The sequence below is a fragment of the Triturus cristatus genome, chromosome 4_2 (genome assembly GCF_964204655.1).
Source record: "Triturus cristatus chromosome 4_2, aTriCri1.1, whole genome shotgun sequence".
NCBI lineage: Eukaryota > Metazoa > Chordata > Amphibia > Caudata > Salamandridae > Triturus > Triturus cristatus.
In genome coordinates, this window is record NC_140586.1 from 698,149,521 (window position 1) to 698,174,016 (window position 24,496).

The 24,496-nt window shown below is 47.7% G+C and overlaps 1 protein-coding gene across 4 annotated transcripts in view; it reads left to right on the forward strand.

Annotated features, from left to right (window-relative positions):
- Positions 1–24,496, forward strand: part of USP24 (ubiquitin specific peptidase 24) — a 2,082,369-nt gene that overhangs the window by 546,089 nt on the left and 1,511,784 nt on the right. For all 4 annotated transcript variants that reach the window (XM_085602520.1, XM_085602518.1, XM_085602517.1 and 1 more), the window contains exon 29: positions 88–181. In XM_085602520.1, the coding sequence (XP_085458646.1) occupies positions 88–181 (94 nt within the window). The remainder of the gene's footprint in view (positions 1–87; positions 182–24,496) is intronic.

Below are 24,496 nucleotides of genomic sequence, written 5' to 3' on the forward strand. Positions count from 1 at the left end.
CTTAAGCACACCAACACGTAATATTCTATCACTAAAGGTTTTAAAACTGCATGATTTACTGTAAATGCTATTCTTTTTTTTTTTTAGGATTACGGTTCGTGTGCGCAAGCTTCTGTTATTGATTCCAACCGATCCAGCTATTCAGGAAGCACTTGATCAACTCGATTCTCTTGGAAGAAAGGTTATAAGTTTGCCTTTATTCACAGTTTTAAATGTAGTAGTCTTATGATAACATGTTTTTACCATGGTATCTGAAAGAGACACGTTGGTGATAGATTCCTTACCATAGAATATCCCCAGGCGTCAGACTGAATCTGGAAAGTTTTTGCTAGCAGTAACCCAGCGCGTCAGTAGGTGGCGTCGTGCGGTTCCGCGTCTTATTCGCCAAGATGACGTCACGGAGACTACTTAGGTGCCACCCATGCGCCCTGATGTCATTTCTTTCTTTTTCTGTGCCAGTAAGCGCAGATCCGGTTAGAGGACGTACCTTAGTCACTTTTTGACTATCTTTTTGAGACTTTGTCTTCTGTAAGTTTGAGTCTACTTTGGTGCCGTAGCGATGCCTGGTTTTAAGTCTTGTGGGGCTTGCTGTTGCAATATGTCGGTGGCGGACCCCCATGACGTCTGTCTCTACTGCCTGGAGCGCGACCACGATTCCTGGGCCTTTATGAACTGTTTGGCCATGGCCCGAAGGCCTTGAGGGAGCAGCGCTGAAAGCTGTTTGAGATCTGGCACTCGTCCCCGCGCCGTTCATGGTCCAGGGCCTGCTCCAGACAACGCTCGCAGGACGGCCATCGTCGCTCCTCGGGCTCAAAGTCTTCACCCTCTGATTTGGGTAAGAGACAGCACAAAACGGTCGAAGAAGCGTTGCCGCTCTCTGATGTCCCCCTTTCGGTCCCTGGATGCGGACGAGGGGGACAGGGGCTCTGCCCCTGCGGCTCCTTCGGAGCCCGGGAGTCCCACGGCCTACCCATCTTACCCGGGTCCGTCGGCAACTCCCGCACAGGTGCAAGAATTTCTTGCTACCATGGACCGCCTGTTTAGGCCCTGGGCTCCCGCCGGCGCGCCTTTGGGCCCCGCGGTCCCGTGACCGGATCCTGTCAGGCCATCGGCACCTCAGGCGCTACAGGATCCTGCGCCGCTGGCTCCGGTTATGGCGCCACAAGTTCCCGTGCTGCCCGCTCCGGCCCCAGTGCCGCCCTCGGCTCCGCCGCCGCAGTGGGTACAGTTTGTTCCGCCCCTGCCCAGGTTCTCTAGACACTTTTGTCCCTACCTGGGATCCGCATTGGGACACGGCGCCGTTTTGGCCCCGTCCGGCGTAGTGTCCAGTGCCGTTCGCTACCTCTCCGGTCCCTGCCCTGCCGCCACAGTCTGTCCCACATACAGCGACGGGGGAGGACGACTGGGAGGGGTCTGAGGACCCTCTTCCTAGTCAGTGTGACTCCGAGCAGAACTGGGCGGACGAGTTAGAGGAGGAGGGCGGCCTTGATCTCTCCTCTGACCCGGGGTTTGCCTCTCCTCCGCCCACCATGGAGGAGGGCGCTTCGTACATGATGGTGCTCCGTCGGGCCGCGTAGGTCCTCCACCTTGATCTCCCGACGGTGGCCCTGAAGACTAATCTCCTCACTGAGATGCTTCAGATGGCGTCCACTTCGTCGGAGCCCCTGCTGCCATTTAACGACGCCCTCACTGATGTCTTATTGGGTACTTGGTCGCGGCCTGCCACAGGGGCCCGGGGGATAAAAATGTCGCCAGGCGTCATCGCCCGGCGCCGGGTGACTCTGCCTTTCTGACCAATCATCCTGCGCCCTAGAGCCTGGTCATCCAGGCTTCGACGTCCCAGAGTGCCTTTCCCATGGCTCCGCTGGATAAGGACTCTAAGAAGCTGGAGCAGTTCGGCAAGCGGTTGTTCTCTTCGGCCAGTTTAGGGCTGCGGTCGGTGAATACCGCATGCCTCTTGGGCTGTTATTCCCACGTGGTGTGGGATGCCGTTGCACAGGTGTTGCCTCAGGGTCCTGAAGAGGCCCAAGCAGTGCTGTCTCAGGCTGTTGCAGAGGGTAAAGATGCGGCTAAGTTTGCCATTCGGTGTGGTTTGGACACGGCGGACTCAATAGGTAGAGCTATTTCTATGACTGTGGCGCTTCATCCGGGTTCTCGCCAGATGTGCAAAGCTCACTCATGGACATGCCCTTTGATGGCACCTGCTGTTTGGCGATAAGGCCGACAGTGCACTGGAGCGTTTTAAGGACTCGCGGGCTACGGCCAAGTCCTTAGGTCTTTCCATGAAAAGCCCAGCCACTCATGGTTTTCGTTCCTTTCATGGCCACGGCAGGGGCACCCAGGCACGTTCCTTCAGCAAGCCTGTGCAGAACCAGACTAAGCGCGGGCGCGGCTTCCGCAGGGGCGGGTCTGGGAATCAGCGTGGGGGTCAGTCCACCTCCGCCCCTGCTGCTTCTACCTACAATCCTTCCTAATCCAAGCTTTGTGGAGAACGCCACGCCGGTGGGTAGCAGGATCCGCCGTCACCTCCCCCACTGGCACGCTATCACATCGGACAAGTGGGTGTTGCAGATCATCCGCAAGGGTTACTCCCTTCCCTTTCAGTCCATCCCTCCAGCCTTGGCACCTCGGTACCACCGCATGTCGGGGGGACACTCCAGCAGGAGGTTACGACTCTCTTGGCCAAGGGGGCCATCGAGTGCGTTCCTGGGCCAGAATTAGGGAGTGGTTGTTATTCCCACTACTTTCCGGTCCCCAAGAAGGACAAGGCGGGCCTGCGTCCCATCTTGGACCTCCGAAACTTCAGCCGCTTTCTCCGGAAGGAGTTCAAAATGCTGACTCTGGCTCAAGTCTTGGCTGCCCTCGACCCTGGAGACTAGATGGTAGCATTGGACTTGCAGGACACATATTTTCACATCCCCATCCTGCCGGCCCACAGGCGTTACCTGCGGTTCATGGTAGGCCCGGAGCATTTTCAGTTTGCCGTGCTCTCCTTCGGCCTTACCAGCGCCACTCAGGTGTTGACGAAAGTGATGGCGGTGGTCGCAGCTCATCTGCGCAGGACAGGGGTGTCAGTCTTCCCCCTACCTCGACGACTGGTTGTTGAAGGCGGGCTCGCCCCAGGCAGTCTTCTCCCACCTTCAGATTACGGCCGACCTCCTGCATTTGCTGGGGTTCTCCATCAACGTGCTGAAGTCGCACCTGAGTCCCTCTCAGAAGCTCCCCTTCATCGAAGCGGTTCTGGATTTCATGCAGTTTCGGGTTTATCCTCCAGAGCAGCGAGTCCGGGATATTCAGGCTCCGATCTTTAAGCCTCTATCCCGGGTGTCAGTCAGGATGACCCGGCGGCTCCTGGGCCGGATGGCCTCCTGCATCCTGCTTGTGCAACATGCCAGATGGCATATGCGGGCTCTGCAGTGGGCACAACATCAGGGCAACCTGTCTGATTATGTCCAGATCTCGGAGGGCTCTGCACGACAATTGCAGTGGTGGCTCACGAATCGCGATTGGGTCAATGGCAGATCCCTCTCCTTTTCCCAATCGGAGCACACAGTGGTGACGGGTGTGTCCCTCCTGGGATGGGGAAGGCCACTTGGGAGAGGCGGAGATCAGAGGCCTCTGGTTTCCGGCGGAGTCCCGGCTCCATATCAACCTTTTGGAGCTTCCGGCGATCCGACTTGCACTGAAGGCATTCCTTCCCTTTGTCCGGGGAAGTGTGGTGCAGGTGTTCACGGACAACACCACCGCCATGTGGTATTGCAACAAACGGGGCGGTGTGGGGTCGTGGACCATATGTCAGGAGGCTCTGCGCCTCTGGACGTGGCTGGAACATCAAGGCATTACCTTGGTGGTTCAACACCTGGTAGGTTCTCTGAACGCCAGGGCGGGCGAACTCAGCCGTCGGTGCCTGATGGATCACGAATGGCGTCTTCACTCGGAGGTGGCGTGAGGTCTCTTTCAGCAGTGGGGAGAGCCTTGGTTAGATCTATTTGCCACCGAAGAGAATGCGCAATGTCATCAGTTCTGCGTGTTGGAATTTCCAAGGCAGCACTCGCTCGGCGATGCTTTTTGTCACGAGTGGTGTTGCGGTCGGTTGTACGCCTTTCCGCCTGTACCACTTCTGCCTAGAGGGCTGAAGAAGGTTCGGTGCGACCGGGCCCAAGTAATCCTTGTGGCTCTGGATTGGGCGCGAAGATACTGGTATCCCAAGCTACTCAGCATGGCGATCAATCCCCCAATCCGTCTGCCTCTTCGGGAGGATCTTCTTTCGCAGCAGCAGGGGACGGTCCTCCACTCAAACTTGTCCAGCCTCAGCCTCCATGCGTGGAGATTGAGCGGCGACAGTTGACAGCTTTCGATATTCCTCCCGAAGTCTGTGATGTCATTCTGGCAGCCAGGCGTCCCTCCACTAAGACGGTATACGCCTACCGGTGGAACAAGTTTGTGGCATGGGGCACAGCAGTCTGTGGATCCGCCTTCCTGCCCCTCTTTCCGAGGTCCTTCTGTTCCTACTATCCTTTGCCCAGCAGGGTTCTGCTCTAGTCACTATCAAAGGTTATCTTTCGGCCATCTCTGCCTTTCTAAGGCTCCCAGATCAGTCTTCGATCTTTAAGTCCCCAGTTGTTAACTGTTTCCTGAAAGGCATTACGCACACGTTTCCTCCCGTGCCTTTCGTAATGCCTCAATGGGACTTAAATCTTGTCTTGACCTATCTGATGCTCCGGGCCTTCCTTTGAGCCCCTTGATACCTGCCCTTTACGTCTTCTCATTCTCAAGACGGCTTTCTTGGTAGCTATCACCTCTGCCAGAAGAGTGAGTGAGCTCCAGGCTCTTTCTTCTAAACCTCCCTTCCTTTCTGTTCATCCGGACAAGGTGGTTTTAAGGACCCGTCCTTATTTATTGCCAAAGGTTGTCATGCCCTTCCACATCGGGCAGACCATCACTTTGCCCATTTTCTTTCCGCCACCGCATCCTTCCAAAGGACCCAAAACGTGCGCTCTCTCTCTATCTGAAGCGCACATATCCGTTCCGGGTGGATGACCAGCTCTTTGTTGGCTATGTGGGCGCCAAAAAAGGTTGCGCTGTGCACAAACGAACCATCTCTCGGTGGGTCGTTCTGTGCATCAAAGCATGTTACTCGTTGGCCAAGAAGGAGCCTCCTGTGTGGCTGTGTTCCCATTCTACCAGGGAAACAGCAGCCACTACTGCCTTGGGACGCGGTGTTCTCTTGCAGGATATTTGTCAGGCAGCTAAGTGGGCCTCGCTGCACACATTTACCAAGCAGTCAAATCCGGAGAGACTGCTTCTTTGGCCGTTCTGTTCTCCGTGACTTTCTGGTGTAATCTATTTGCAGACCCACCACCGGGGTTGGTATTGCTGGGGTATCTATTCTAAGGTAAAGAATCTATCACTAATGTGTCTCTTTCAGATGCACAAGTTACTACTTGTGTAAGGATATATCTGTAAGAGACATTAGTTAGTGATTCCTTACTGCCCCACCCATCCTCCCCGTTCTGCGTACTGATTCTAGGGTTAACATCATCCCTTTCGGGGCCCTAGTTTACTGACACCAGTGGTCAGTTTCTTGCATGGCTCTGCGTTACTGGCGCGGAAAGTCGTGTACAGAACTGACGTCAATGCGCATGGGTGGTGCCTTAAGTAGTCTCCGTGACGTCATCTCGGCGCATACGACACCAGCAACGGACGCGGAGCCGCATGACACCACGTTCTGACGTGCAGGGGCACTGCTAGCAAAAACTTTCCGGATCCAGTCTGACGCCTGGGGATATTCTAAGGTAAGGAATCTATCACTAACTAATGTCTCTTACAGGTATATCTTTACACAAGTATTAACTTGTGCATTAGTTTCATCATATTTCATAGTTTCTACAATACCTGCTTTTGATTGGGAAGATGGATCCCCCAACATGCGATTTAACTGAATGCAAAATAAAATTGACACATTACTTTTCCTTTTAAAAACCTTTGATCGCTGAAGAGCAAAGGGCATCAGTCTCTAACTCTTGAACCTACTTGGCAAACCAAAATGACTTACTTCAACAGCAGTTTCCTTACTTCTGATTTTCTGCTAACATCTCTTATGGCTTTCCTTTATGTCAGAATATTTAAATTTTTTCGTCTATAGAAATATTTTAGGTTACATTTTTAGGAATCCTAGCTCAAGCAGTTGTTGCTCCTGTGAGAGGAATGGATGTGTAAACATTCTGTTTATCTTCTGATCCTTACAGTCTTCCATTTTGTCTTCTCCTTATTGCACCACTGATAACAAAGGACACTGTGTGGTGGCAGGCGGCAGACCATCCATGTGTCACGTTCTGCGCCCTCTGGCTGCTTGCACTGACCTGCCATATTGTCAATGGCTGCCCTCACAGCCAGTACCGGAACCTCAGTCATTTGGCAGCCCCAGGAAATTTGATGGCTAAATCCATGCACACTGAAAAGGACATCTATCGTTATTTCTTCTTCCCTACAGGCAGCAGCTACTAAGCTGCTCTGTTTTCCCCTGCAGGACCACACTCAACCGGTAAGGGGCAGCATCTAAATCTTTTTGCAAGTCTATCCCTTCATATCGCTGGCTAGTGTAGATCATTCAGAAGGGCTATACACTTAATTTCCTGTCATTCCCTTCAAGCATCCCCCGTCTCAGCTCAAACTTTGCACACCATGGTGGCATCCTTATGCAGGAGGTAAATTTACTCCTGGCTAAAGGAGCGATCAAGACTACACCAGACTTGGTGAAAGGCAATGCGGTTACTCCTGCTACATTGAAGAAGGCTGGAACACTCATACTCATTCTGCACTTAATGCCTCTGAATGTCTTTTTATGGGAGGGGAAACTCAATGTTCACTATAGCTCAGGTTCTATCTGCTCTGGACATGGAAGACATGATGGTATCCTTGGACTTGCAGGACTCACATTTTCATATACTCGTTTTACAGTCCCATGGACTGTACCTGCGGTTTATGGTGGAGTCAGAATACTTAAAATTTGATAGCCTACGCTTGGGGATCACCTCAAACCCTTGGGTGTTAACAAAGAAGATGGAGGTGGTCACAGCTCATCTTCGCAGTCTGTACCTTCATGACTGGCTGCTCAAGATGGTCTCGCTGCAAACAGTCGTGGACCATCTCCAGACTACTATTGTCTTTGTCATCCCTCAGCTTTTCCATCAGTGTACCACAGTCCCACCAGATGCCAGTACAGGTGATTCCCTTTCAGCAGTCACAGCGAGTACGCGGCATTGAGCATATGACCCCAATGTTTTGGACTCATTCCTAGGTCTTGGTGAAGATGATTCTTCATCTTCTTGGGCTCCTAATCTCATGCATCTTCCTTGTCACATGAACCAACTAGCACATGCAAGGACTACAATGGAAACTTTAGGTTTGATGCATATGAGCTGTAGATTGTATACTTGTGCATAGATCGCCATCTGGTGTTGGGCTCAGATGTTTGCACTTCGTTTTTGTCCTGGAAGAAGTCTTTGTAGTACGAGGTAGGTGACTCCTCCTTAGGATGATAGTGCGCATGGGCATCAACTCCATCTTCAGATTGCATTTTTCCGCCATCGGGTTCGGGTGTGTAATGCTTCGCTCCGGTTCGGCATCGTCTTCGAACCTTTCGACCCGCAATCTTTCCCCTCGACGGTATTGTTTCGATCACGGTTTTCCCCTTTGACACTCATCGTTAAAATCCAGCCACTTCGATCAATAGCTTCAACGCGGGCTGCAAGGCCTACCCTTTCCAACCACGCCAGCAGTCGATGGAACGGACTCCATTTAAAAAATGCCCCGGGTGTGGTGCTAAATTTCCACACACAGACCTACACGAGGTTTGTAATCTGTGCCTATCACCTGAGCACGAAGAAAGCAGCTGCGAGGTGTGTCTATCATTCCGATCGAAGAAAACGATTTGTGATTGTCAGGCTCGACATCACCAGATGGGACGCGGCACTAGTCCGGTGCCGGACATCTTTGGAGAACAGAGTGACTCATCAGCAGAGCGCCGATCAAGAGGAAGAAATCTGTGTCTGAAGCTGACGACTCTGACATGGAGGAAGACTCTCACATCACTACAGGTCAACGAACTGTGAGTAACAAGCCCCAAGTCACAAAAAAACCCCAAAAAGGCTCCGGTACTACCTTCGCCCTCGGGCCTAGGGAAACACCAAAAACATGGTTCAGATGCCCTGGCCCGGCTATGAAACTGAAAGGCAAAGCCTCCGGCTCGGGATCGAGCCGTCCCCAAGGTACCGAAACTCCATCTCCGGCACCGAAAACCAAATCCAAGCATGGAACCGATGCCCCGGTACCGTAACCAAAGACCTGTTCGGCACCGAAAGACTCCGACCCGAAACCTCATAAACCAAAGATTTTGAAACCTGCAATAACTAAGCCCAAATCTTCGGACCCGAAACCCAAAGATAAGCCTTCAGATCCAAAAGTTAAAGACAAACCTTCGGAACCGAAAGTTCCAAAAGACAAACCTTCGGCTCATAAACAACATGCACCAAAGGATTCAGAACCGAAAAAACAGACTGCCCATAAAATACCCTCAAACACCCAAAGAGAAGGAATTACCACCTAAAGAACTTCATTTACAAGAACCAATGGATCCCAAGCAAAGGAAACTGTATATTGATCCCACAACTGGACATCTTGTAGCAACCCTTCCTAAAAAACGAAAACAGGACATTTCAGAGGAACACCATGGGTACTAACCCCTCTCCCCCTGACATACCTCCCTCTTCTCCAGCTATTGATCCTAACTTACTAATATCTCCATATAACTCACCACCACCTCATTTCACCCCTGACTCACAGGCGGATAATGACACAGATGACGATACTAATACAGAAGGGGACAGGGATGGGGATAATGACCATCGCACCATACCACATGACCCACACAATATTAACGATCGGACCTATATCCCTCCAGACCATCACCACCCGATGATAATATAGGATTCGCACAGCTTATCAATAGGGCTGCTCTACATCATGGGGTATAATTACACACTGAACCATTAGAGGAGGATATCCTCATGGAAACTTTCGCTCCCTCCCAAAAATCAGCTAATACATTGTCAATGTTAAAAGGCATTCTAAAGCATACTGATGAAGTATTCAAGGGCCCAGTTAGAGCACAAATCCTCACCCCAAGAGTTGATAAAAAATATAAAGCTGCTCCTACGGACCCAGTTTATATTAACGGTCAAGTCCCCCTGGACTCCAGTGTTGTATCTAATGCCCGCAAGCGTGCCAATTTACAAGTCACAGGCGACGCACCTCCTCCTGATAAGGAGTCAAAGCTCATAGAAGCGTTGGGCATTCGAACTGCGTCACAAGCCGCTAATAGTTGGCGTATTGCCAATGCGCAAGCCCTCCTGGCACGCTATGGCAGAGCGCATTATGACAAAATAGAAAAGCTAATGCAGCATTTACCAGATCAATACAAAGGTAAAGCCAACAACCTCATTCAAGAGGGTAAATTAATTACAAACGCCTCTATAAAATGTGCACTTGATGCTGCTGACACAGCATCCCGTGGCATTAACACCAGCATCTTGCTACGCCGACATGCTTGGCTTCGAATCTCAGGATTCAAACAAGAAGTACAGTAAGCGATACTAAACCAACCCTTTGACCAACACCATCTTTTTGGACCAAATGTAGACTCTTCATTAGAAAAAATGTAGAAAGATACGGAAACTGCCAAATCTATGGGAGCCCTACAACTACCCTCAAACAGAGGCTCCTTTCCTCGCTCCTTTTAGAGGGGAAGCTCTAAAACAATTTCATCAGAGAATACCTCCTCTACTTACGAAAAACAAAATCCACCTTCCTCCTCCCGGGGGTACTATCGAGGAGGATATAGAGGAAACCACAATAGGGGAAGAGGCAAAAATAATTCCACCCGCACTATCCCTGCAAACAAGCAGTGACTTCGCTCCGCTTCCCCCGACCTTTCCACTCCTGTCGGGGGCCGCCTATTAAAGTTCCTACATGTCTGGAATTCCTTATACAACAGACAAGTGGGTAAGACAAATTATTCAGTTTGGTTATTGCCTGGAACTCTCTGGTACTCCACCAAACATTCCTCCCAGAGAACGCCCAATGTCCTCAGAACATCTCACTCTTCTTGAACAAGAGGTTCTCTTCCTGTTACAAAAACATGCAATAGAACCAGCCCCTTTACCTCATCAAGGCACAGGAGTGTATTCACTATAATTTCTAATACCAAAAAAAGGACGGCTCTCTCAGACCAATACTGGACCTCAGACCAATACTGGACCTCAGGCCAATACTGGACCTCAGGCCATTAAATCTATACATTCAGTCAGACCATTTTCATATGGTCCCTCTCCAACGGGTACTCCCACTACTCCAACAAGGCGACTTTCTATCCACTCTAGATTTAAAGGACGCCTACTTTCACATTCCCATTCACCTCGCTCACATGAAATATCTCAGGTTTGTGATAAACGTACAACACTACCAATTCAAAGTCCTCCCATTCGGAGTAACAACAGCACCCAGAGTCTTCACCAAGTGCCTCGCAGTTGAGGTGGCTCACTTAAGAAGACAACATTCACGTCCTCCCTTATCTGGACAAGTAGCTCATAAAAGCCAAGTCACACAGCAGCTGTGTTCAACACACACGCAAAACGATACACTTGTTGCACGATTTGGGATTCACAGTCAACCTCTCCAAATCCCATCTCCAACCATCCACAACACAATAATATCTAGGAGCCACAATAAACACTTCAAAAGCTCTAGCATATCCCAACCCAGTCAGAATAAGTATCATACAAGCTCTCATATCAAAATTTACGCCTCAACACTCATTACCAGCACGAGTGTTCATGCAGTTAATCGGGATGATGGCTTCTTGCATTCTAATAGTCCCTTACGCAAGACTCCAGATACGTCCCTTACAGGAGTGTCTGGCACGTCAGTGGAACCAGGGTCAAGGTCAGCTAACAGATCTGGTGTTGGCGAACATCCGCACACATCGCTCTCTGCAGTGGTGGAACACTCAAAACTTTCCCAAAGGGTGGCCGTTCCTAAACCCGGTTCCACAGATAGTGCTCACAACAGACACATCGCTTACTGGCTGGGGAGCTTATCTTCAAAATCATACTATTCAGGGCATATGGACCTCTCAACAAAAAGAATAAATCATAAATTATCTGAAATTCCTAGCGATCTTCCTGGCACTAAAATCATTTCAACTCCACCTTGTAGGCAAAGCTGTCCTGATCCGCACAGACAGCATGACAGCAATGTATTACATACAAAAACAGGGGGTGGGGGGGGACACACTCTCTGCAGCTTTCACACCTAGCTCAAAGCATATGGAGGTGGGCCATTCATCAAAACATATACCTCCTTGCAGAACACCTCCCAGGAGTACACAATCAGATTGCAGATCGGCTCAGTCGTCAAAAACAGCAGATCCACGAATGGGCACTTAATCTTTAAGTTCTGCTTCCATTCTTTCAAATGTGGGGCTACCCAGAAATAGACATGTTCGCCACACACCAAAAGACAAGATGCCCAAGCTTTGCATCCAGGCACCAACACCCATTGTCCAAAAGCAATGCGCTATGGATGAACTGGTCAGACACATTTGCTTACGATTTTCCGCCTCTCCCACTCATTCCCTTAGTGGTTCGGAAGCTCAAACAGCATTCCCTCAGAGTGATCCTGGTGGCACCAACATGGGCCCGACATCCATGTTTCACAACCCTCTTGGAACTATCAGTAGCTTCTCATCAAAAGCTACACCTCTCACCCAAGCTTCTCACTCAGAACCATGGAGAGATAAGGCATCCAGATCCCAGTCAACTCAACCTTGCTATCTGGCTCCTGAAGTCTTAGAGTTTGGCTACCTCAATCTCCTGCCAGACTGCATGAACATCTTTGAACAGGCTAGGCGTCCTACCACTAGAGCTTGCTATGCCTCTAAGTGGAAAAGATGTGTAATTTACTGTACCAATAACAAAATCAACACACTAGATGCTTCTATTCAAAACATCAACTGTTACCTCTTGCATCTACAACAATGTAACATAGCCTATACATCCATTAGACTACATCTCGCTGCAATAGCAGCCTATCTCCAAAACAAACAACACTTGTCTTTATTTAGAGTGGCAGCTATCAAAGCATTTATGGAAGGACTCAAAAGAATAATCCCAGCTAGAGTTCCACCCTCACCAATATCGAACTTAAATGTGGTCCTTACCAGGCACATGGGTCCCCAATTTGAACCGCTGCATAAATGCGAATTACAATTTCTCACCTGGAAAGTAGCTTTGCTGGTCGCATTCACCTCTCTCAGAAGAGTCCGTGAGCATACAAGAACCATTTCTACAAATTCATCATAACAAAGTGGTTCTTAGGACTAACACAAAATTCCTACCTAAAGTAGTGTCTCCTTTCCACCTTAACCAGTCTGTAGAACTCAGTGTTTTCCCTCTAACAGACTCAGTAGCAGAACGAGCTCTTTACACGCTAGACTTAAAAAGAGCAATACTTTATACAATTGAAAGAACTAAATCCTTTAGAAAGACTAAGCAACTTTTTGTAGCTTTCGCCTCACTTCATAAAGGCAATCCAATCTCAAAAACAGGGATTGCAAGGAGGATTGTTAAATGTATTCAAACATGCTATGCTAAAGCTAAACGCACATTAACTATTCCCCCTAAAGCTCACTCCACACGTAAACTAGGGGCTTCCATGGCATTCTTAGGGAACATTCCCCTAGATGACATCTACAAAGCAGCAACTTCACACGTTCACTGTTGCATAGACGTGCAAGCAAAGCAACAAGCTAATGTGGGCCAGGCTGTATTAGGAACACTTTTTCAAACCACTGCAACAGATACAGGTAGCCACCGCTAAGGAGGTAACTGCTGTATAGTCTATGCAGAAGTATATAATCTACAGCTCATATGCCTCGAACGGAAAATGCTACTTACCAGTATGCATCTTTTCTTGGCATGTAGAGCTGTAGATTGGTATACGCCCACCCGCCTCCCCGGATACCTCTATGTTTATGTTTGGGGAATTGATTAAGCACTCGTTTACCAAACGGTCTCTTGGCGCTGTGAGGGGTGGGAGAGCCTTCCTAAGGTGATCTGACAGTAGGCTAGGGTGAACAACCAAGTTTTCAATTTTTTCCTAAAACTGGTGTACTCAGATGTTAGTCTGATGTCTATCGGCAAGGAATTCCAAAGTGTGGGGCCAAGTACCGAAAAGCGAGAGCCACCCATTCTCTTACGCTTAAGTCTAAGAATAGTCAGCATATTCATAGTGGCTTATCTAAGATTCCATTTGGGTAAGTACCTTGAGATCTTTGTGGATATAAATTTGGGGCCCGTCTCGTAAAGTGGATTAAAGACCATGCAACCTGTCTTAAACATAGACCGCTGAGTCACAGGGAGCCAGTGTAGCTGCTTCATAAGTGGCTTAGTGTGACAGTGTCTCGGTTCCTGAAAGACTAGCCTAGCCGCTCGATTTTGGATCATCTGCAGCCTATGGGTTTGATCGGCAGGGAGCCCTAAATAGCTGGCGTTGGCATAGTCCAGCCTGGACATAGTCAGGGCCAGCATGATAACCATGCTTGCCTCCCTGGTGAAAAATTTCCAGATTTTCTTAAAGGTCCTCAGGTGGTAGACACAAGATGAGGTAACCAGGTTGATCTGTTCCTGCATGGATAGATTAGCATTTATTTTAATCCCCAGACTTTTGACTGAATTTTTAGGGAGAGGTGGAGTACCCAATGCAGCTGGTCAGTGTGCTGGTGTCCACTGATCGAGTCTGTTGTTGGAGATAACTATCTCTGTTTTATCAGAGTTTAATTTGAGATAGTTGTGACTCATCCAATCTTAAATCAAAAGCATAGTGTGTTGGAAGAAATCCTTGGATTCCTCCGTCTCATCAGTCGGGAAAATCAGCTGCATGTCGTCTGTATAATTGTATACCTTCACTCCCTGGTTTTGAAGAGTGTGGATCAGGGGAGAAATATAGATGTTGAACAGATTAGGAGAAAGGGAGGTTCCTTGAGGTACACCACATGTAGTATTGACTTGGCTGAGTTGAAAGGTGCCAGCCTAACAGACTGGGTGCGTTCCCCTAAAAATGAGAGCATCCAATCCAGAGCCGTGCCCCTCAGACCCATTGCTGCCATTCTATCCGCTAATATGGAGTGATCCATGGTATTGAATGCAGCGGACAGGTCTAGTAATACCAAGGCCTGTGTACACCCCCCTATCTGCACTTCCTTCAGATCATCCACTACACTCAAGGTAACTGATTCAGTAGAGTGTGATGGTCTCAAGCCTGCCTGATGAGAGTCCAGAAAATTAGTTTCTATGATGAATGCACAAAGAAACTTTGCTACATGTGCCTCCAGCAATTTTGCTGGATAAGTGATGGGCGATATAGGTCTGTAATTGCTCAGAAGGCTGGGGTCTACTTCAGCTTTCTTTTGCAATGGGACCAGCACTGCCTCTTTGAAGGCACGTGTGACCACCCCTTGTTCTAAGGAGGCGTTGAGAACAGTGAGAAAAGTAGCCGGGAAAGATCTTTTTGTATCCTAGCAGGACAGTGGTCGTTGGGGGAGCCAGATTGTATCTTGTTTCTGAGTTCAGCAAGCCGATCTAAAGTAATGTTTTGAAAACTAGACATCGTTATGGGATTTGTATGTTGCTTATGTGATTTCCATTCCTGAGGGCTAGAGGAGATAGAGTTCTGAATGGTCTTGAATTTATCAATAAAGAAAGTATTCTGATTATCACATAAGACTTGGGAGGGGGTGATGGCCAGTGTAATGCAGTCAGCACTGGAAAGTTCTCTTACACATGGACATCCTTTGCTATTTCTTACTAACTCCATCACAACCCTCCACGGCAAAACAATCTGAAGATGGAGTTGATGCCCATGCACACTATCATCCTAAGGAGGAGTCACCTTCCTCGTGACTCCAAAGACTTCTTCCAGGACAAAAACAAAGTGCAAACATCCGAGCCCAACACCAGATGGCGATCTATGCACAAGTATACAAATCTACAGCTCTACATGCCAAGAACAGATGCATACGGGTAAGTAGTATTTTCCTTTCACTGCCTTCATCACCGGGTCTGATCATCCTTCAGCATCTGTATGATGGAGGAGACAGCCCAGGACCAGCAGTAGAGGCCGACAGATAGCCTAGCTTGTGGTAGGCCACTCTCTATCCCCCACCAATAGCTCTCCGTAATGACAAATGCATTGGCTCTGGGTTGGGGGCGGAAAGGTGGAAATCTGGAGTCTGTTTTCTCCAGTAGGGTGCATGCCCCATAGCAACCTGTATTAGCTTTGAGCAATCCAATTGGCCCTGAAAGCCTACCTACTGACAATAAAAGGTAGGCTGCTGAGATTGCTCACAGGCATCATGACTGCCATGCAACAAGCAGGTTTGGGTCTTGGACCCTGGGTTAGGTAGCTGACCAGCTACTTTGTTGGGTCTCTGAATGCCAGAGCAGTCAAACTGAACAGTAGTCTGCTGGCCGATCATGAAGGGCTTCTTCATCCAGGGGTGGCTCCTGACATCTTTAACTAGTGGGCCATGCCCCAGCTAGATCTTTCCTCAACAGGTAAGAACATGCAATATTGAGAACTTTGCACACTGGGATTTCCATCAAGAAGGTCATCGGAAGACATGTTCTGCCTACGATGGACATCTTGACTCTTGTACACACTACCCCCATTACCTCTGCTGCTGCGAGTTCTGACGAATTTTGGGATTGATAGCCCAGAATTCAGTGAAGAGAATGTGGCATCCACATCTCTTAAGAAGGAGCATTTGTCCTCTGCTTTTGCTCCCCCTTTGACACAGGATCCCCTGTTTCTGAAACAGGACAAGGTCCTGCACCCGCATTACCACAGTCTACACCTCTGTGTGGAGATTAAATGACAACTGAGCAGTTTTGATTTGCCATCTGAAATGGTAGATGTGATGTCACCCATTAGATGCCCCTCAACCAAATCCATTTATTCGGCGCACTGGGAGAAGTGCGTTGCCGTATGTAAAGAGCATCAACTTGGTCCTTTACCGGCTAAATTATCAGACATGGTGTTTTTGTTGTTAGCCCAACAAGGTTTTGCAGTGGCCACTTTTAAAGACCATATGCTGTTTTTTTGTTGTTTTTGTTTGTTTGCCAGATCAGCTTTCCTTCTTCAAATCACATATTGTAATACATTTTCTGAGAAGCTTGACAAATGTTTTTCCATAAAACCTTCATCATGCCTCAATTGGACGTTAATTTGGTCTTCACATTTCTCATGTCCGTGCCATTCGAGTCAATGCACAGCATACACAAAAGAACATTATATGGATGATTAGCTTTTTGTGGGCTTTGTCTATGCAAAAACAGTAAAAGCAGTACAGAAGAGGACTCTCTCTAGGTGGATAAGGGCTAGATTTACCATTGTTGACACCATGTACAACAGTCTTTGTTGGCAACCCCTCCCATGACCACCACCTTTGGATCCCCTCACTACCATCCTACAGTGCCTCTCTTCATCTCTTCTTAGCCCCTCTCATATTTATTTTAAAGTGCTAAACATTCCATTGTAGATTGTCAAAGTGTTTTATATCACAAACATATTATACAGTTTAAATGAGTTATAAAAATGTGTTAATGTATAGGAAATGTTATTTACGACAATGAGGACTACAAGGTGTAGAAGTCACGTGCCATCCATAGGTAGGTATTCTATCTTAAAAGCGCTTGGTAAGGAGAAACAAAGGTGAAGATTTACTAAGACTTCACTCAGCGCACTAACCAAAGTTGCTGTACTGCTTTGTGTGAAAAGGAGGGAGCACAGCGGTACCATATCTAAAAGATATGGTGGTATTGCTCTCTCCTCTGAAATAGTAAGTATACCTCCTCTGTTACTATGTGGTGAAAACATTCTGAGAGACTTCTAACTGCAAATTCCTTACCTTTTCATTACTCCCCCTGAAGTCAGACTGTATCTGGATAATCCGTAGCAGTACCCCTGCCAGCCAGCATGTTGTGACGGCGGCTCTGTGTCAACGTCATTCTGTGCTGGATGTGACATTCGAGGGCCTACATAGGCAGCACTTATGCATCCTGACATCTGTTTCTTGCTTTCCTCGCCTGCAGACCTGGATCTGGTGCAATCCCTTGTCTCAATTAGACAATATCTAAAACATTACAACACTCTAAAGTGTGAAAAGGAATAGGTCACCTCCTACATCTCCAGAGTTCAAACACTGTGGTGAATGTTGCAAGAAAATGACTAGGCCACATGAGAATTGCCTGTGGTGCCTAGAGTCAGAGCATTTAAGAAAATGCCTCTTTTTTTCTGATAACCCTCTAGTTTTTCAACTGATGCTGCTGTTTTTTTTACTCTTGAGTGCAGTGAGGCTTGCCAACCAGAATTCAGTGCCAATGCCCTGACCCTAAAGTGTATTTTGACTTGGCTATACCCAATTAAAGTAAATGTTACCATGGTATCCAGGGCCTGTACGTTAGAGGGTACCCCACAGCTTGCAGCACTCTGCCACCCTGGAGGGTCCCCGAAGTAAAACAAGCCTGCCACTGCAGACTGGTATAGCAGTCATGCACTGCTAGCCTGACGTTGCCGTTGAAAGCAATGGCAAAGCCACCGCTTCCCCTGGACATGTGTGTATGCCCTCTGCCTGGCAGACCTATCAAGCTCTATAGGCAGGGTGCAATACATGAACCAGACAGGACATGTACTTTAAATGTCCTGACAGTAAAGCACACAGACCAACCGTTTTTACTGTGGAGATACTGAGTCACCCAGTTGGCGAGTACAGGGTTACACGCTGACCCCTTCAACTGTGCTAACTCCAGAACGGTGCAGCAAAGTGGGCACTTCCAAGGTATAAAACAGATTGTTACATTAAGCCGGACTTGTGCATTCCGCAACTAGATTTGTGCCCAATTAATAAATGGACTGAGGCGGTCTTGCAGCTTAAAGGGATGTGTTTGGAAGGTGGTGTTAGGGCAGCCAATGGGAGGACTCTTTCATACAAAAAGGGTTCCCACACCGTTGACAATGGGTTAAGAAGTAGTCGGATAGACTATATTTTTATTAACCTAGAATTTTGGTCAGTTGTAGTGGATATGGAAGTACAAGAACAGAATGAAAGTGACCACAACCCCCTGGTGCTAACTCTACATGTGCAAGGCTTATGTAATCCCAGACACCAACCCACAGAGTTGTCTGCAGTCGGTGTGCTCACTAATGATACTAGGAGAGTTAGATGGGCCAAGGTTATAGATAATGATGGGGATCTTGACCAGATGAAGTTACTGGTCGCCAATTCGATAGCGACCCTCCAACTCTGACTCTCAGGAGGATATTAATGCAATGATTCTTCAGGTACATAACGATTTGTTTACGAACCTTAAAAAGTCTTTATTAAAAGTAGTCTACCGAGGAAAAAAATATGCCATAGCCCAGCCTCTTGGTAGAACCAATCGTTCAGAGAGGCGTACAAGCTACTGGAGTGGAGAAGTGTGGCTCAATGGTTAGAACAGGCAGACCTTGATGCAGAGCTCTTGCCAAGGACTAGGGTTTGATTCCCGCCTCGGCGGGTCTCGGGCTCATAAATTCCTCTGACCGGATATTCTCGCCTCAGTGCCTTTCTAATCATGGGTCCCACGCTGCAACTCTGGGCAATAGCTTGCTTAGTCTCCACAACGGCCCCCACAGCGCGAGGGATGCCTGGTTTCACCATGGGGGTGCCCAGGAGTGGACACTTCACAAGGAAAACCAGGAAGGGTTCCCTTGCGGTATTCGTACAAGCGCCGGGAAACCCACTGCGGGTAGCTGTGCGCTATACAAGTACAAAACATTTACTATCGAGAGCAATTAGATCAAGAGATATGGTAAGCATTAAAAAGGTGAGAGTTGGGTATAAGAAAGCCCAACTTCAGGCTAAGAATGATTGGGATGAGCAACACTGGCAAGATCTGCTTTCAGCTAGCAATGAGAGAAATATGATCAAATTTTGGCAGCTCGTCAAATGGGGTAGTGATTTATCAAACCAAATACCAGTCAATTATGTAACCCCTGAGTTGTGGGTCTCGCATTTCGAGGCCCAGTTTACTGCCTCCATTTGTAGCAAGGCCACCCTTCAATTGCCCACCCCAACCACCCCTTTGCACTTTACTAGTTTAGAGGTTGCTTCTGTTATTAAATTAATCCCGAGAGGTAGGGCCCCCGGACCAGATTGCATACCGGCAGATCTGTTTTTGCAAGACAAAGATTCATGGGTAACATATATCCAAGCGCTTGCAAATGCAATAGCAACCGGTGCACCACTCCCAAATACTTGGGCAGGTGAAGAAATCCTTCCGATATTTAAAAAGGGTGACCGTTCCCTGCCAGGCAACTACAGGCCGATAAGCCTTATTGATTCCATTCAAAAAATTGTTGCTAGACTAGTGTTGGGCAGAATCAGGTCTTGGATTGACGATATGAACATCTTGTCCCCATTACAAGCAGGGTTCCGCTCACACAACAGTACTGTAGATCCAGTTTTTCGATTTATCCTTATCTATTGGAGGGTTGTTATTATTGGAGGGGGTACAATCTACGCAGCGTTCATAGATCTTAAATCTGCTTTCGATTTGGTCCCTCGAACCAAAATGTGGAGTGCATTTGTGGACATGGGAATGCTATCGGAAATATTGGCTATCTTAGTCAAGTTACACAGTTGTAATTATGCACAGGTTCGTTGGGGTATGCAGGGGAATGTCACGGACAGGTTATGTTATGTTATGTTATGTTATGTTATGTTAAATGGGACTTTTATAGCGCAACGGCTACTCCAAAGGAGTGTCCCGGCGCTTTTGTGCTCCAAACCAAAGAAAGAGCTGGAAAACATAATAGTAAAAAGAGCAGGGGCCTAAAGAGGGGGCAGATTATCCAGTGAACAGCCAGGTTTTTAAGTCTTTTCTGAAGGCAAGCAGGTTAGCGGTGTTTCGCAAGGACACCGGTAAGGAATTCCATAGCTGCGGAGCAAGAAAGCTAAAGGACCGGCCGCCTAGCCGAGCCCTTTTGATGCGTGGCACCCGAGCCAAAGCCAAAGCTTCTGACCTGAGGGATCGTACAGGTCGATAGAAGTCCATCCTCCTCTGAAGATATTTGGCACCATTGCCATGCAAGGCCTTATGGGCGAGAGTCATGGCCTTGAAAAGTATCCTCTTCCGCACCGGAAGCCAGTGAAGGGATACGAGGAGATTGGAGGCACTGGTGCGGCGGTGCAGGCCAAAAATTGCACGAGCAGCAGCGTTCTGAGTAACCTGCAAACGCTGGAGGAGGTATTCAGGCAGACCCAGATATAGGACATTTGCATAGTCCAATCTGGACCCTATGAGTGCCTGAACAGTGATCCTCCGATGTTCCTCCGAGAGAAGGGGAAAGAACTTGCGCAACATTCTGAGTATCCCAAAGCATGTTCCCGTAAGAGTGGAAACCTGGGATTTGAGCGAGAGCTCGTTGTCAATTTTAACCCCCAGGTTCTTAGCCCACTTAGAGGACTGAGTGGGAGGGAACATGTCAGCAGGCCACCATCCCTGGTTCCCGGTTTTAAAGGGGGTAAGACAAGGGTGCGTGCTGGCCCCCACCCTGTTTTCTTTATTTATCAATAGGGCATTTCAGTATTTTTCTACTTACCACACGGATGCCCCTACACTGGCTGGTATGAAGATACCTCTGCTCAAGTTTGCGGACGATACTTTGATATTGTCAAAAACCCAAATAGGTCTACAATCCGCCCTATCCCGCTTTGAGATATTTTGCCATAACAATGAGCTAGAGGTTAATGTGTAAAAACCAAGTTTATGGTCCTCCACAAACATAAAGTAATTAAAGGGAGAGTTTTTATGAATAATGTCCTCCTTGAGCAGACAGAAGTTTTCACATATCTGGGGATTACCATGGCCGGAGACTAAATTGGAAGCCTCAGGTAGATATGATGGCCCTTAAACACGCCCAATTAGCAGGTGCCCTTATCAAAGAACCGAGATTATCACAGACAAAGCCCATTGCCGCTGCCCTAAAGATTGATAATTCTAAAATCAGCTCCTCGGTATTGTATGGTGCTGAGCTATGGGGCTTTGAGGATTTGTCATCCCTTACGGTTGCACAAAACAATTTTATGAGATCTTTAATAGGCCTTCCGCAATCAATGCCATTATTGCCCTTATATCTGGATTTGGGTTGCCAAGCAATTGAGGACATAGCGCGATTTCGGCCGGTTGCTTTTTGGTGAAGGCTTTGGATTACCCCTGAGTTGTCCTTGTGTGCTAATGCACTGCACGAAGTAAGGGGGGCAGACTGTTCACGTAGAATTACATGGCTATATAAGTTAAAAACCATCCTGATTGATATGGGGATGAGTAGCCTGTGGAAGGATCCTGCCCATAACCCATTTCCACCTAAAAAAGTGTATAAAGCAGCATACTGGAATATGGTTAAGATCAAGCGCTTTTCAACCACAATAAGGTCTACTATGTCTAGGCGTTTTTTGGAACTTAAACATGAGACCGAGCTTGAAACTTATTGGGAGGTGATCACTAAACCCCATGATAGGAAGCGGTATCATCAATTTAGGGTGGGTTCCCTCCCGTTAAAAGAATTTAAAAAATGCTGGGACCCAAGGTCGGATGATAAATGCTCTACATGCCCAGCACAGACTGAAACAATAGCCCATATAATGTTTGTATGCCCTGCTTACAAGCATCCTAGGATAAAATGGCTTAAACCGGGTGGCCTCAATATGGGCACTAGATCAAGCATGGAGGCATTAAGGATTTTGAAAACTTATACTCTGGATTCAATCGTAATTGCAGTTGCAAAAATTTCTGAGCTGGATGTGGGTTATCCGTACTAAAAATATGAGTGGCCATAACTCTAGTCAGGTTTTATATTAATAATTATACAAAGAGTTTGGGCATGGGACCAGCATAGTAGTATTATGTTTGCTTTGACACACACTTCTGTGTCTGACAGTGTGTTACTTAGTGTGTAAAGTATTTTGATATATACGATTTTTGGTGGTCTTATGGCCACCATTGCTTTTATGTATATATGTATATATAAATATATATGTCTATGTATGTGTATATATGTATGTACTATTGTATATTTTTATATTTTTTAATTATCATGTGTTTTATATACTGAGGGCCCTTTACTTCTAAATATTGGTCGTTGACTTTTATATTCTTTTAAATCATGGACTTTTAATATGACCTGTTTTAAAAAAAAGTTTTTTTAATTTTTTGTCTTTTATGATTGATACAATCGAAATAAAGACTTATGACTATCTCAAGTAAAAATAAATGTAACTTGTTGCCTTAAGCAGCTTTAGCAAAGCTGCCACTTTGTTACCTTCCAAACTCCTATGCCTTCCTTGGCACACATGGAGCCTGCCCCATGAGCCATCTTTATGCCCTCCTGGAGAGACCTGCTAACAACTCTCAGGAACGAGAACATTGAAGGAGTGCAGGCTAGGGAGGTGTCATCTACCTCCTACAGGAAGCCACTTTGGTGTTAACACAACATACTGGCCTCAAAGGTGAAGCTGCCTTTGAAGGGCAGATGTGTAGCACCAGTGAGCGGGAGGGATGGGGGCTGCCTCATAATTGAGGTAGACAGGCAGGCATGGGAGACAGAGAGGGGAAACCAGTTGCCAAACCGGTTTCTGTAGGGGTGTGTAGCCTTGCGGTAGCCACAGCCCGTGGGAGGAATTTGTGAGGTCTGTGAAACAGGAAATGGGTGTCAACACGTTGGGAGTGGGCAGACTGGAGCATCCTGGGATGGAAGATGGCACACATTGGCTACCAACCTCATCCTGCCCAAAGGGCGCTTTCAGAGCATAAGAAGGGCACCCCTGCACCCAGACCTCTTATCTCTACAGACTTGGAAGAAGGACCAAAGAAGGACTACCGTGCTGCCCATGCAGAGAGGCTGCACCGACGAGCGAAGAGAGGGACTGTATCTCCCATGACCTGCTCAAGGAGAAGCTGTCTCCATAGCTCAGTTAAGCCAAGAGAACTCCAAGGGCCAGCTGACTGGTATCCTATTCGCAGCACAGAGACACAACAGCTAAAAGAACCTGTTGGGGCAAGTTGTTAGCCCAAAGTCCTCAAGCAACTACCCTACGCACAGAGTTGCACCCGAGTTCACTGAGCCCGGGAGTGCTGTCGAAACATTCTTGGAAACCTCAGAAGGCGAGTTATCTACTCAGTAAGGATTGGCCTGTGACTGTGACAACAGGTGACTGGTAGTCCAGTGGTGACTGGACTTTGGCCAGACCTTAAAGGACTTTGTGGGACGTCGACCCTGCTACCATGACCTGCTCACCATCTTCGTGGACCAAGGAATCCCTGTAGGAAGACCCCCGTCGACTGCATCGCATCCACAGCATCCTTGGAGCATCTTCATCATCCTTCATCCTTTGAATCAGTATCACTCCATAGGAATCCATTGCAACACGGATAAAGTACCTGGAACTGCTGCTAGACAGCTTCTTCTGTGAAGGTAACTGTTCTTGAGGACCTTGCTGGTCCCCCTGACTATTCTCCAGATGGAAACGGTAGCCCCAAGTACCTGTAACCAACCGCATTGACACTTAACCAAGTATCCCTTAAAAAGCTCTCTAAGTGTCCAATTCGCTTACTTTGCCAACGCTTGTTTGCAGTTGAATGAAGTTGCTTTAATTTATTTTTGCTATTAAAGTCTATATCTCCAGAATCCTCCAATGGATCTTTTTCATTGTAGTATCTGAATTCTTATAAAAATAGTCTTTTTTAAAAATTGTTATCAGATAAAATAGGTTCCTATCCACGCTCCTGAGGTCACTCCTGCGACAAATCGTCTTTACCATCTAAATTGTGGGGCATATCCAAGTAGAATTGCAAGAATTCCGTGCAGGACTCTGCATGTCCCTCCAATCTTGGTCTCCCGAGAAGGTATAAGGCAGTCATCGTGCCTCGAGGTCACTCTCCCATAGTTAATCCACTTTGGAGTCGATTCCAACCCTGATTCCACAGCAACTAGAATTTCCAGGGCTGCCTGTGATGCCGCAGGAAATAGAGGACTTCCACCCTGCCATTCTGCAACTGTTTTTCATGTTGCCATCTCCTTCTGACCCGCCTGTAGGCCCCAAGGAGCTGAAAGGCCACCCACCTGTACTTCTGCCGGTTTGTTTGCCTTCAGTGTCAGCTAGGCCCTCCGGATCCGCTCAGGGCTCCGAATCTTCAGATTTGGTACCAACACCACAACACACACCAGAATGTGATACGCCTGTGCCATTGACTGTGGACGATGACTGCCAACCCGAAATGCTGTCTGACGTAAAGACACTGCTGCTCTGACCTTGACCCAGGCTGTGTGCTCCATTTTATGA